At 38.8% G+C, this 12,542-nt stretch overlaps 1 protein-coding gene across 1 annotated transcript in view; it reads right to left on the bottom strand.

The window, feature by feature from the left end:
• Positions 1 to 5,706, bottom strand: part of LOC118389828 (lymphoid enhancer-binding factor 1-like) — an 81,661-nt gene extending 75,955 nt beyond the window's left edge. The window contains exons 1-3 of the mRNA XM_052529607.1: positions 5,297 to 5,706; positions 5,090 to 5,159; positions 4,188 to 4,291 (exon numbers count right to left, since the gene is read on the bottom strand). Of these exons, the coding sequence (XP_052385567.1) occupies positions 4,188 to 4,291; positions 5,090 to 5,159; positions 5,297 to 5,479 (357 nt within the window). The 5' untranslated portion in view covers positions 5,480 to 5,706. The remainder of the gene's footprint in view (positions 1 to 4,187; positions 4,292 to 5,089; positions 5,160 to 5,296) is intronic.
• Positions 5,707 to 12,542: the final 6,836 nt, after the last annotated feature.

Below are 12,542 nucleotides of genomic sequence, written 5' to 3'. Positions count from 1 at the left end.
AGGTAAGAGTAGGTAGGGATAGGTAGGAGTAGGTAGGGATAGGTAGGGATAGGTAAGAGTAGGTAGGGATAGGTAGGAGTAGGTATAAGTAGGTAGGGATAGGTAGGGATGGGTAGAAGTAGGTAGGGATAGGTAGGAGTAGGTATGAGTAGGTAGGGATAGGTAGGGATAGGTAGGAGTAGGTAGGGATAGGTAGGGATGGGTAAGAGTAGGTAGGGATAGGTAGGAGTAGGTATGAGTAGGTAGGGATAGGTAGGAGTAGGTATGAGTAGGTAGGGATAGGTAAGAGTTGGTAGGGATAGATAGGAGTAGGTAGGGATAGGTAGGGATAGGTAGGGATAGGTAAGAGTTGGTAGGGATAGGTAGGGATAGGTAAGAGTTGGTAGGGATAGGTAGGGATAGGTAAGAGTTGGTAGGGATAGGTAGGAGTAGGTAGGAGTAGGTAGGAGTAGGTAGGGATAGGTAGGGATAGGTAGGGATAGGTAAGAGTTGGTAGGGATAGGTAGGGATAGGTAAGAGTTGGTAGGGATAGGTAGGGATAGGTAAGAGTTGGTAGGGATAGGTAGGAGTAGGTAGGAGTAGGTAGGGATAGGTAGGGATAGGTAGGGATAGGTAGGGATAGGTAGGGATAGGTTAGAGTTGGTAGGGATAGGTAGGAGTAGGTAGGGATAGGTAGGAGTAGGTGGGAGTAGGTAGGGATAGGTAGGAGTAGGTAGGAGTAGGTAGGGATAGGTAGGAGTAGGTGGGAGTAGGTAGGGATAGGTAGGGATAGGTAAGAGTAGGTAGGGATAGGTGGGGGTGAGAAGGAGAGGGGAGATTAGAAGAGAGAAGACTGAGAATGAGAAGCGAAAGAGAGAAGAGAGTGATAGAGGAGGCAGAAAGGGGAGAAAGGTATAGAGAGAGAAGGCAGAGAGAGAAGGCAGAGAGAGGAGAGAGAGAGAAGGCAGAGAGAGGAGAGAGAGAGAAGGCAGAGAGAGCGATAGAAGGCAGAGAGGAGAGAGAGAGAGGGCAGAGAGAGGAGAGAGAGGAGGCAGACAGAGGAACGAGATGGATGGGGAGATGAGAATGAGTGTAATGTGGTGAGGATAGAGCTAGAGAGGAGGCAGAGAGAGGAGCGAGATGGAGAGATCAGGAGGAGTGTATTCTGTTAGCTCTCATTCAGAATCCTCCATCCACAGGGGTTTGACTCTTCCAGGCGAACCTCTTCTACTGATCCCCTCAAATTAAACAATGTCTTGTGGTAATCCAGAGCATTACTAACCCAACCCGATTCACAGCTACTCATTCAGAAGGAAGCTTTGTTCAGAGAAAAGCTAAGGGAAATCTAGTAGAGAATCTGGGATTGTCTCAAATCGCCTTCTTTAGACACCGTCTCTGGAAGGACAACTGATATCTACATTAATGTTAGATCCAGAACGTAATTCCCTGGCCCACGAAACAACGCTGTAACAAGCATATTAGGATGCACTCGGCTTAGGAGGAACACGCTTTCCAGCCTCATGCCTTTTGTTTTGAGACACTGTAAAATCATTTCTGTGAACAGAATAGATGTGAGATGTTTGTGAAATTCTTTTGAAGAGTTTAATAACATTAATCATGAAATAATTATTGTTATTCAAATATCTGGGGGAAGAATTAGCTAATTAGACGATCTGTTTAGTGAGGCGTTTGAACTCATGAAGGAAATGTACATCTTTTCATCATAAAATTGTTTTAGAATTCTCCTTTCAATAGTCTAATACTAGTCATATGGATAGTATACAAAGTCTTGTTTTTACTAGGACATTTGGCAGCCTAAACAACAGACAAAAAATAATAAACATTATCTGACAATTAAAAAGAACAAAGAAAAATAAAAGCACCAAATGAACCCCTGTAAAGATGATAGACCACCTGAGCTGAGATAGAAGCAGAGAGCCTGCCTGCGGGGGGAGTGAATACAGGCATCACTTTGTTCAATGTAAACATTTCAACTGGAGAACCAAACAGGAGGGGATCCACAGCACTGTGTCCCCTCCCGCCCCACTGCCATGTCCCAAGCTATAATCACCATCTACACCATCCTCCCTTCCTTTCAAGTGGCAGGTCGATAGAGCTGCAGCTACAGTGCTTCTGCCGGGTAATTACAAGGGAAGCAACAAGTGAGCATTGTATGAAGCCGAGGAGACACACTCACACACAGAAGAAAGTGCTCTTTATTCCCAAAACAATCTTTGAGAACCTCTGTGCTTTGCGCTGTGAGGCAATTAAGGATAAGACGTTGGGGATGCATTCATGAGAAGAAAGAGGTGGCAGCACATTCATTTCTGCACATAAAAATAGTTGAGAGTAGTTTTCACAGTGTGTGTTTACTACGTAATGATAACTGATGTCTATGTAATAACGTCTCAATAAAATGTGTCCCGTTTTTTATAAATTATCTGATGCATTTGGAGACAAACGTAGCCATTACTTATAATACAAACAGTTTTTGGTCTATATAAGATTTGTCTCACAAACGTGCATACACACACACACACACACACACACACACACACACACACACACACACACACACACACACACACACACACACACACACACACACACACACACACACACACACACACACACACACACACACACACACACACAAACGTGACACCTTTAGGTAATTTGAGTGACAACATGACTAGGTCTCAATGCTGAGCCCATTTGAAACAGAGCTTCTGATTGTGCTAGCATTTCATTCAGAACACATCAAAGAAAGACTGTTGGAGTAGAATGAATTATGACAGAAACATATGCTTTTTCAAAACACCATGCTTAATATGAGAGTGCTTACTGTTATTACAGATTTAACATCGAAGAATGAGCTTCACCTGATGAAAGATGCATAGTTCCATGTTGAAAGGGGCAATCAGCAGTTTCTACATGCATTTTTGGACTTATAAATGAATTATATGCGCCCATTGATTCTTGAAGAATATAACTTATAAATGTCGTACCCCTTCAGAACCCAAAATGTAAGCTTGTTTTACTCCAATGTTTGTAAACAAAGTAAATGTAAACAAACACTGTAAAGCTTAAAAACATGGTAAAAACTATAATTTTGAGATCATGGATGGTCTGTCCTTGCATCCATACCTCTGTCTTTGAATTTGAGAGTGGTAACTTTTCTCCAGTCCTATCCCCCTTGCTTTTTACCTAAACAGTTGTGGGGAGCACACTTTTATATTGTTTCAACTGCTGATTGCAGCTTTAAGTTATACGTTTTAAACCACCAACCAATACACAGAGAACATACAAAAGTGTAAGCAAAATGAGGGAGTCAACACATTGAGCATGTTTACATGCTCATTTATAATTCGATATTTAACTGATTTTGGTAGTAGGCCGAATAAGGCATTAGTCATGTAAACACATTACTCTGCAATCTTAATCAGCGTACGGTCATAATTTAATAAGCATACGCAAATTAAAACACCTTGTTTTCTGAGCATTCTGTCATATTATTAGGACATATAAACACCTTAATCGGAGTAACAGTGGTGTATTTGATTTGCGCATGTGATAGCACCAGCCGAGAGCCTCTCTCTTCAGCGCTAGTGAAGTGAGTTCTGAGTTCGGAACAACCAGAAGTATGCATCTTAAAAGTAGTTTTCAACTACAAACATTATACAGTATATACCAACTCAGAATAACATGGTCACTGTGGTAGAAGGTTTATTTTGATTTGCAATTTTCTGCATTTATTAAAAGTCCCAATCAGGTAGCCTGATTTCAGATGTGTCCATGTAAACAGGATTATTAGGGAAATTGTTCTTGCAAAGCATGTAAATGTATTAATCGAGGTATTATAGTAATCTGTCTATCCACAATAATCATATTATTGCGTGCATATAACCGTTCTCAGTGTCAGTTAGTCCCGCCTTAAAATGTGTTTTGTTTTTGATGTGCTGCCGGTTCCGAACATATTCAAGGTTGTATGGGGGTGCGGATGATCAGACAGTGATACATGGGTGTACACGTACGACTTTAGATGGTCTTTATTTAACTTTCTAATTTCCTTAGTTTGTTGTCCTTGCATACTTCTGGTATAATAGACACATTGTTTCATTCCGAGACTTGGAATAATGATCCATAATGATTCAACAGAATGAAGAACTCTACATTGTGATGTAGAAGGTAACGTGATGTGGACTTACAGATGGGGACATGGATCCGTTGGGGATGTATGGGTCAGGCAGCATGAGAAACGGGTACCCTGGATATGCTGTTTTATACATCCCTCCATCTTGATGTTTGGACACTGTGGAGGAAGACAAAGATGTGAGATGAGATGTTTTCTGATATTAATTTCACTTCAAATAAATACTTTTTGGTTAACTATTGTAGTTCAAACAGTTATAATTAGCAGTGTTTTACTATTGAAAAAAGTATATTGGACAAATAATGATAGAGCTCTTCGACAGATTGTTACAGACTTGTTCAGTACTGTAACATATTTGTGAGACAAAGTGACAGCCGTAATCTTGCATCACAAAAACACAGCCAAACCCCAACCCTTTGTTGTTTGTCACCCAATAGAATGGCTAGCGACCGATCTCTCCAGTCTAGAGTGTTGATGGTAACTTCAAATGTGCAATGCATCTTTACAGGCTGTCCAAACAGAGGGTCATTGATCCACATGGCTTGTTTTCAACCTTTCAGCTGAATGCATAAGTGGACAATGTTTTGTGAGTTACTTGACATATTCAAACATTGTTAATGAACTAGAGAGCATTTCTAACTTTAAATAACTTGTAGCTGCCCAGAGGTTCAGCACAGCAAGCATACGTTTGTGTTTTTGGCCGTTTTTGCCCCATTGGGACAATATATAAACCTAATGTTAAGTTACAGCATGCTTTAATTTAGATTTTCTTTAGGACTTTCAGACTGAAGCTACTTGAAACCTTATTACCATGTTATAACCTATGTAGCCCAGGGAAAGCAACACCTTCCTTTTAGAGTCAGTCTATGATGCAACAGCACAGTAATGTCAGAAATCACAGACAACTTGTTTTACTGAGGTATAGTTAGCCTAATTCAGCTCCTGTCTAGTTCTTACCGCTGTCGAGATGCTCCCGGTGTTTCTCTTGATAACCTCTATGATCGTTTTGCTGACTTCGTCTGACCGCCTGAGTGTCCAAAGCAACATTAAACATAGATTAGTAACCTACGAATGACTTTGAAGAGCCAAAAGTTTAATACCAAGACCCCTTTCAACCTTACCAACAGCGCATAACATAACTTTCTCTCTCTGTAGTCTACCTACCGCTGCGTTCGAACTTTGATTTGTCTCCGATTCATTCACCAGAGACGACTTGAGGTCAGCTAAGTCCCTTTCTGTGAAAGCGTTTTCTTGAATTTTCTCATCTTGTTCGCCTTCATCCTTGAAGGATATCATTTCATCGTTTGCTCCTTGATCATCTCCTCCGCCACTACTGAGCTGAGGCATGTTGCTTTGAAAATTACCCTAATCAGCGGAGTGCTCCTTTGAAAAAAATTAATGAAACTTCCTATTAACCCAAACCTCCCTAAATTGTTGCGCTCAGATACGGCCAAAGTATAAAACAAAACAAAAGTTGCTCTGCTGTGGAGCGGCCCTGCAAGTTGAAAGTAATGTTGCTCGGCAGCAACAAATAGTGCATTTGAGCTCGAAACAAGGCGACTCCCAACATCAAAGATCGCCGACCAGTGATTGACAGATTCGATGACTTGTTGGGGGTTGTTTCAGCAGAGGGTTCCGCTCTTAAAGAGACATCACCTCAGAGCCTGTTGGCCATGTTCATGTCTTTTAACACTTCATCATGGATAAAGTTGCTTGTTTTTAGCAAAGACTGAACCGAAGTCCTGGATATAAGACACGTGAGCAAACGGTCTTTCAGATTCTTCTGCATTAATAGATATTTCCCACAACGCAGTCTAGTTATGTAACATTGTTATAACATTGTTATACATTTGAGTGGTGCAGTGGTATAAGGCCTCTCAGTGCTTGAGGCGTCACTACAGACACCCTGGTTCGATTCCAGGCTGAATCACAACTGGTCGTGATTGGGAGTCCCATAGGGCGGCGCACAATTGGCCCAGCATCGTCCGGGTTTGGCCGGTGTAGTAATCATTTGTTCTTAACTGACTTGACTAGTTAAATAAAGGCAAAACATATATATATATATATACATTGTTGAACACACACACTTCTACCAGACTCTTATTATGATTGCTAAATACTGCACAATTTAAAACACTTGTCCTCCAATTCCCCCTTCCTCAAAACAGGTATAAATATTGTACTATAAATTGTGCCTTTCTGTGTTTTACTTATGCTATTTTCTTTATGTTCGTATTCTTAGATTTGATTATTTCTTATTGTTGTTGCATTGTCGAGAAGGAACCTGCAAGTCAGCATTTCATTGGATGCACATGTTGTGTATACCATACATAGGACATATAAAGAGAGAGAGATCAGGGATGCTGAGGGTTAAACATAGTTCCTTCATATACACTACATATTTAGAAACAAAACCATAAAACCATGTTCGCCCAACATTTGTGAAGTAGTAGAAATATTGATGTGAGATTTGTATTGACATTGTGAGAACATCAGAGACATGTAGGGCATCCCTTGTAAACCATCAGAAAATGAGTCAAGCTCATCAATAAAAGAGGCATGAAATGTTGCTGCTAGTCTCTAGAGCACATGGATTCAGTTGTAATCTCAAAAAACAGCAACTTGCTGGAATGAAACTATTTGATCGATGCAAAACAAATTTGGGGGGGAAAACAGAATGTAGTTCAAAGATGTAGACTTGGTGTCTGGGTGCCTTGTCAAACAAGTAGGGGAGGCCGGGGTTGGTTGTCACTTTTTACCCATGTGTATTTCTCAGCACCAGTGCATCTTACAAGACTCTTTTCAACATTAATAGAAAGACCAAGGTATTGGGTTGAAATAGGAACCCTTTTTATCATCATATCTTATTCTGACATGGGGTATATATTTATAAGCCATCAAACACACTCTGTCAACTTGCGACAACCAACCCCATCACAGGGTTGGTTGTCACATAGTATGGGGTTGGTTGACACAATGTTTGCTAGTAGCGTATTCCCTTTGTAACAGGAATTGAAGCAATTTACCAAACATTCTTAGAAATAGCCTTTCTTAGATCGAACTATACTCCTAACAAAATTCAGCATTTTATGCCTTGAGAACAACTTGTGACATTTACAGTAAATTTGTGTGTGTATGTGTGTGTTTGTGTACTAGTGTGGGTGTGTGACAGAAAATAATTGTGTGAGATGCAAGACGTTTCACAGACACGTATTTAGACTACCTGCATTCTAAATTCTACAGTTCTATATATGGTTTATACATCGGTCAAGGCATCTACATTATATTCCAATGTCCTGGCGACGTCTTTCCAATGTGCATAATGTCTCCACACTACATACTCCCAACACATTTTGATATGTTGGCCAAAGGTGTTTACTGGGAAGAGAGGTCTCTATAGCAACAGCAGAAAAGAGCTTGGTATTTATTGAATACTGGCAGTGGAAATGTCCCTGAACACTATGGTTATAATGGAGTTGATAGTGACAACTAACCCCACATTCCATGTGACAACCATCCCCAACCACCCCCCAAATGCTAATTAAGATGCTAGTTACCACATGGCTTGACCAAGCAACTCAGAAATAGGTTTGGAATGTAGCTCTCCCTTTCCTCTTTTCTACAACATTTTTCATGTATACTGCCATAATTCAAACGTTCATAAAGAAAATACCAATACATCTCATTTTTACTTTCACCTATGAAAAGCACATAAATCCCCTCACCTCAATGTAGTGGTGGAGTGATAAGCCGAAATCTAGTTTCTCTTGAGCAGTGGTGTAAAGTACTTAAGTAAAAATATTTTAAAGTACTACATAAGTCGTTTTTGGGGGTATCTGTACATTACTATTTATATTTTGTACTACTTTTACTTCACTACATTCCTAAAGAAAACATTGTACTTTTTACTCCATACATTTTCCCTGACACCCAAAAGTACATTTTCAATGCTTAGCAGGACCGCAAAATGGTCCAATTCAAGTACTTATCAAGAGAACATCCCTGATCATCCCTACTGCCTCTGATCTGGAGGACTCACTAAACACAAATGCTTCATTTGTAAATTATGTCTGCGTGTTGTAGTGTGCCCTTGACTATCCGTAAATTTAAAAAACAAGAAAATTGTGCTGTCCGATTTCCTTATTATAAAATTATATTATAAAATCCTTATTTGAAATTATGTATACTTTTACTTTTGATACTTAAGTATATTTTTGCAATTGAATTTACTTTTGATATTTAAGTCTATTTAAAACCAAATATTTTTAGACTTTTACTAAAGTAGTATTTTACTTGGTGACTTTCACTTTTACTTGAGTCATTTTCTATTAAGGTATCTTTACTTTTACTCAAGTATGACAATTGGGTTCTTTTTACACCACTGCTCTTGAGTGATAAATCAGATTCAGCCTTAACTGTGCGATGTAGTAAGGAGTTGTAGTTTCCAACAGGCCAATTTTCTATAAAGTTTAGCGCATAAAGCTGGGTAATTAACTACAATGTCCATAATCCATTGCACAGCTAGTTGTGGTCTTTGTGTCTTTTATGCTTACGACAGATGAGTTTCAAGTTTTAATGTCACATGCACAAGTACAGTGATTTGCCTTTCTTGTAAACTCAAAACCCAACAATGCAATAATAAAAAACAATGTAATACTAGAAAAAACACAATAAAGTATGTAAGTAAGTAAGTAAGTAAGCAAGAATACTATATACAGGAAATATTTAAGGGGTAAGGGGACTAGGCAACAGGATATAAGATAAACAGAGTAGCAGCTTGCATGTGAGTGGGTGTGCGGGTGCTTAGAGTCAGTATAACTGTATGTGCAAATTATGTGTGAGTGAGCAAATGATGGAGTGAGAGGCAGAAGAATGTGTGATTGTGGAAATAGAGAGCAGGTGTTGCTTCGCGAGGTATCCCTACCTGAAAATACATGCTCTAAGTGATTGATAGTTAGTATTCAGCAGTCATAAAATGATGCCTTATTTACTTTGAAGATCTACAAAATAGTAATTTTGTAAGACCGCATATGCAGCAGCTATATAGAGAGGAGATGATGAATTGGAATGAAATAATAAAGTAATCAAATAAAACAAATGTAATATACACAACAATTGAAATATTTTGGTGAAGTTATGTGAATAAATGATGGTAAATAAGAGATAAGCAGTAAATGGGCAGCCACTACCATCATGGGACTTTTATTCATTGTTTTATTCTGTGTTACATCATCCAACCCAAATAATCGAAACCAAAATCGAAAACCGTGATTATATTTTAAATAATTGACCTGAAATCGAACCAACCTCAAAAAGTACTAATCGCTCAGCACTACCTCCATGTTTTGTCATGTTGACATGAATTGACCAGGTGGATGAGTTTTTTCAAAGAATTCACACATTTTAATTTTACAATTACTACACAGCACCCTCTAGATTGCGAGTAATAAGCACTGTGACAACCAACCCATGAGACAACCAAAACAATTCTCCCCTGACTATTTAAAAAAAATGTTTTTTTCACTTCATGCATTTTTTATGCTGATACAGTAGCATGGTCTTCTGAGTTTTAATTGAGAAATATTTATACGCGCCCATGCTGTGACTTAATATTTGACTTAATCTGTTGCCTTGAAAGAAAATGATGAACCACAGCTGGGAAATAGAATTAAATACAAACAGAAAATGTGCCTAGTATTTGCATAAAGCTGCATATTTATACAATATTGGCCATGCATATTAATAAAAAGATTAAAATGAGCAGTTTAATGTATGCAAATCTAAATTATAAATGAGTTGTTTAAACTCCTTGTTTATTCGCATTGATTAAATATAGACAGCTGTTTTTCGTAGAACCAGTTTCTCTATGTTGCTTACTTTACAAGTTCTCGCATCTTTGGGTCTCTCTTTGTGTGCTTACATTGGTTTCACATATCCTTGAGGTGGTGTCTGTGCTTGTTCCTTCGTTGGACTTGACTGTGTGTGAGTTTTGGATCTGATTAATATGATCGATCTTTGTTGACCTCAAATCCTTCTTATCAGTCTGTGCGTTTGCATGACTCACTCACACACCAGCCTCTGTATCCTCCTCTCTTATCTCCTCTATGGTAATTGCAGCCATGACGTCAGTAAATTATACTCTCTGCTCTCTCTGCCTTAGGGGGCAGGAAACACCAAAAAAGGAAAGAAAAAAACACTGCCTGCCAACAGTAGCACTTCATGTCGAGAGAAAAATATACCATTGGTAATATTGCTTCAGGCAGCAGTTTATGGTAACCCAATGCAAATATTAATGGCACATAAGTAGTTACTATAATGTCAACGGGTTGAACTCAGATCAAGTTTGTAAGACAGAACTATGTCTGGGGGTGATGTTGTACACATGATATGGAATCTTGCAACATTTATCGAGTTCCACCGAAGTTAACCCTGTTTGCTATACATGTTGGTGCATTGGCGTCTCGGATATGCATTTTCCTTCTCAGATATCACTAAGCCTGAACAATTGGAATCATGAAATGATTTCAAGTGAGAACTTTGGTTTTTAGAAATTATTTTTCAGTTTCTTAATCATTTGCAAGGGAAACCACTCTCTTTTGTACAGATTACAGCACAAATGATAAATTGCAGTTCCTATGAAACAAATTATATACTCTGCTTTCTAAATAAACTTCAGGCACATTAAAGCAGCAAAGTAATTAAATCATATCCTTTCATTGAGGCTACACCACATCGAAGGGAACAGCTCTTAACTGGAACCACTTGTGTGCGTTTTATTGGTAGTTTCCCTCCAACCAAAAACATGTTCTCTCAAGCAGCGTCCAATGTGCAATACTGAACCTTAGCAAATCTTTTCGACAGTCTAGTTTGATATATCTTTTCCCCCATGAAGGATTCCATCATTCAACAAATATGAAGAGCCCTTGAATGTGAAACCCTGTAAATGAGAGTAATTCATCAGATGTGTGAGGTTACTATTTCTTATAGCTGTTGTCATCGAACATGGGAAAGGTTTTTGGTCAACTAAATCGATGTGAGGACAATATTAACATTACATTTAAGTCCGTTTTTACCATCTCCTCTTTGGTCACTATGAGAGTTCCACATGTTGTATCTGAAAGTGGTGGCATGCCTAACGGTGTTAAATGGAGAAATGGAATTGCTATTCCTACTTTGTTTTCTTTTCCTAATAGGTCTAATACAATCTTTGAGTCTCCTGTTGTTCTGAAATCTCAAAGTAATCTGACTTGTATTGAAAAAGGTTTGACATTTTTACATCTTAACATTCGTAGTTTATTACCTAAAAATGGATAATGTCAAGATCTGCTTCTCTCAGACAGACCCTGATATTTGTATTTGATCTGAAACCTGGTTAACTGATAAACCCTGGACTCTGATGTTGCTATGGATGGTTACAATGTGTTTAGGGTTAATAGGAAAGGCAAAGGGAGTGGTGTTGCTTTTTACACAAAGAATATTGTTTCTGTGTCTCTGTTAAAGGCTACATCCTGTCCTAAACTATTTGAATTGTTGGCTTTAAGTCTTCAGCTCAGTTCAAACTCAAAAATAACAGTTATAGGAATCTAACTCACTGATTTAGTTGCCATTTTTACTGCCCCAGAGGTGTGGATCGCTGGAGATTTTAATCTTGCATGGGGAATGTAGGCTGCTGACTGTTTAAAGGATATTTGTACTAATCTAAATTTGTCCCAGCTGATTACAAAGCCTACTCGTCCAAACTTAAAGGACCCTTCTGAAATCGACTTTGATTGACCTCATATTTACAAATACTCCAGAGAAGTATGCTGGGAGTGGGGTATTGGGGGTAGTCAGTTGTCCAACTGAATGTATTCAACTGAAATGTGTATTCCGCATTTAACACACACCCTAATTTTCTTTGGATATTAGTGACCACTGTCCCATTGCATGTGTCAGGGATATACGGATGCCTAGATCCAGACCTCGTTTTATCAATTTTAAACATTTAAATTAACAGGCTATTTTTTGTGACCTTTGTTTTGGTGACTTTGATTGTAATTGCATCTATACCCGACCCAGAGTTGGCTCTGAACCACTTCTCAAATGTTTTCAATTCTATTGTAGATTAACATGCTCCCTTTAAAAAAATGGAGAATTCAAAAATAGGTCTTGCCTTTGGTTCAGTCCAGAGCTACTGTATCTGAAGTCATACACAACAGAGATGCTGCCTGGGCCAAAGCTAGATTCACAGACTCATGCCCAGACTGGCAGTCTTTCAGGCAATTTAGAAATCTGTGTGTAAAACTAGTTAAAAAAGCAAGATCAGATGATGTTAATACACTATCTGAATGTACAGGGAACACAGCTACATTTTGGAAAGCTGCTACGTCACTGAAGGGTTGTGTCTCCTCTTCTCTCCCCCAATAAATTA

Source organism: Oncorhynchus keta, chromosome 11, assembly GCF_023373465.1.
Source record: "Oncorhynchus keta strain PuntledgeMale-10-30-2019 chromosome 11, Oket_V2, whole genome shotgun sequence".
Classification (NCBI taxonomy): Eukaryota; Metazoa; Chordata; class Actinopteri; order Salmoniformes; family Salmonidae; genus Oncorhynchus; species Oncorhynchus keta.
This window is presented reverse-complemented; position numbering and strand designations above follow the sequence as displayed.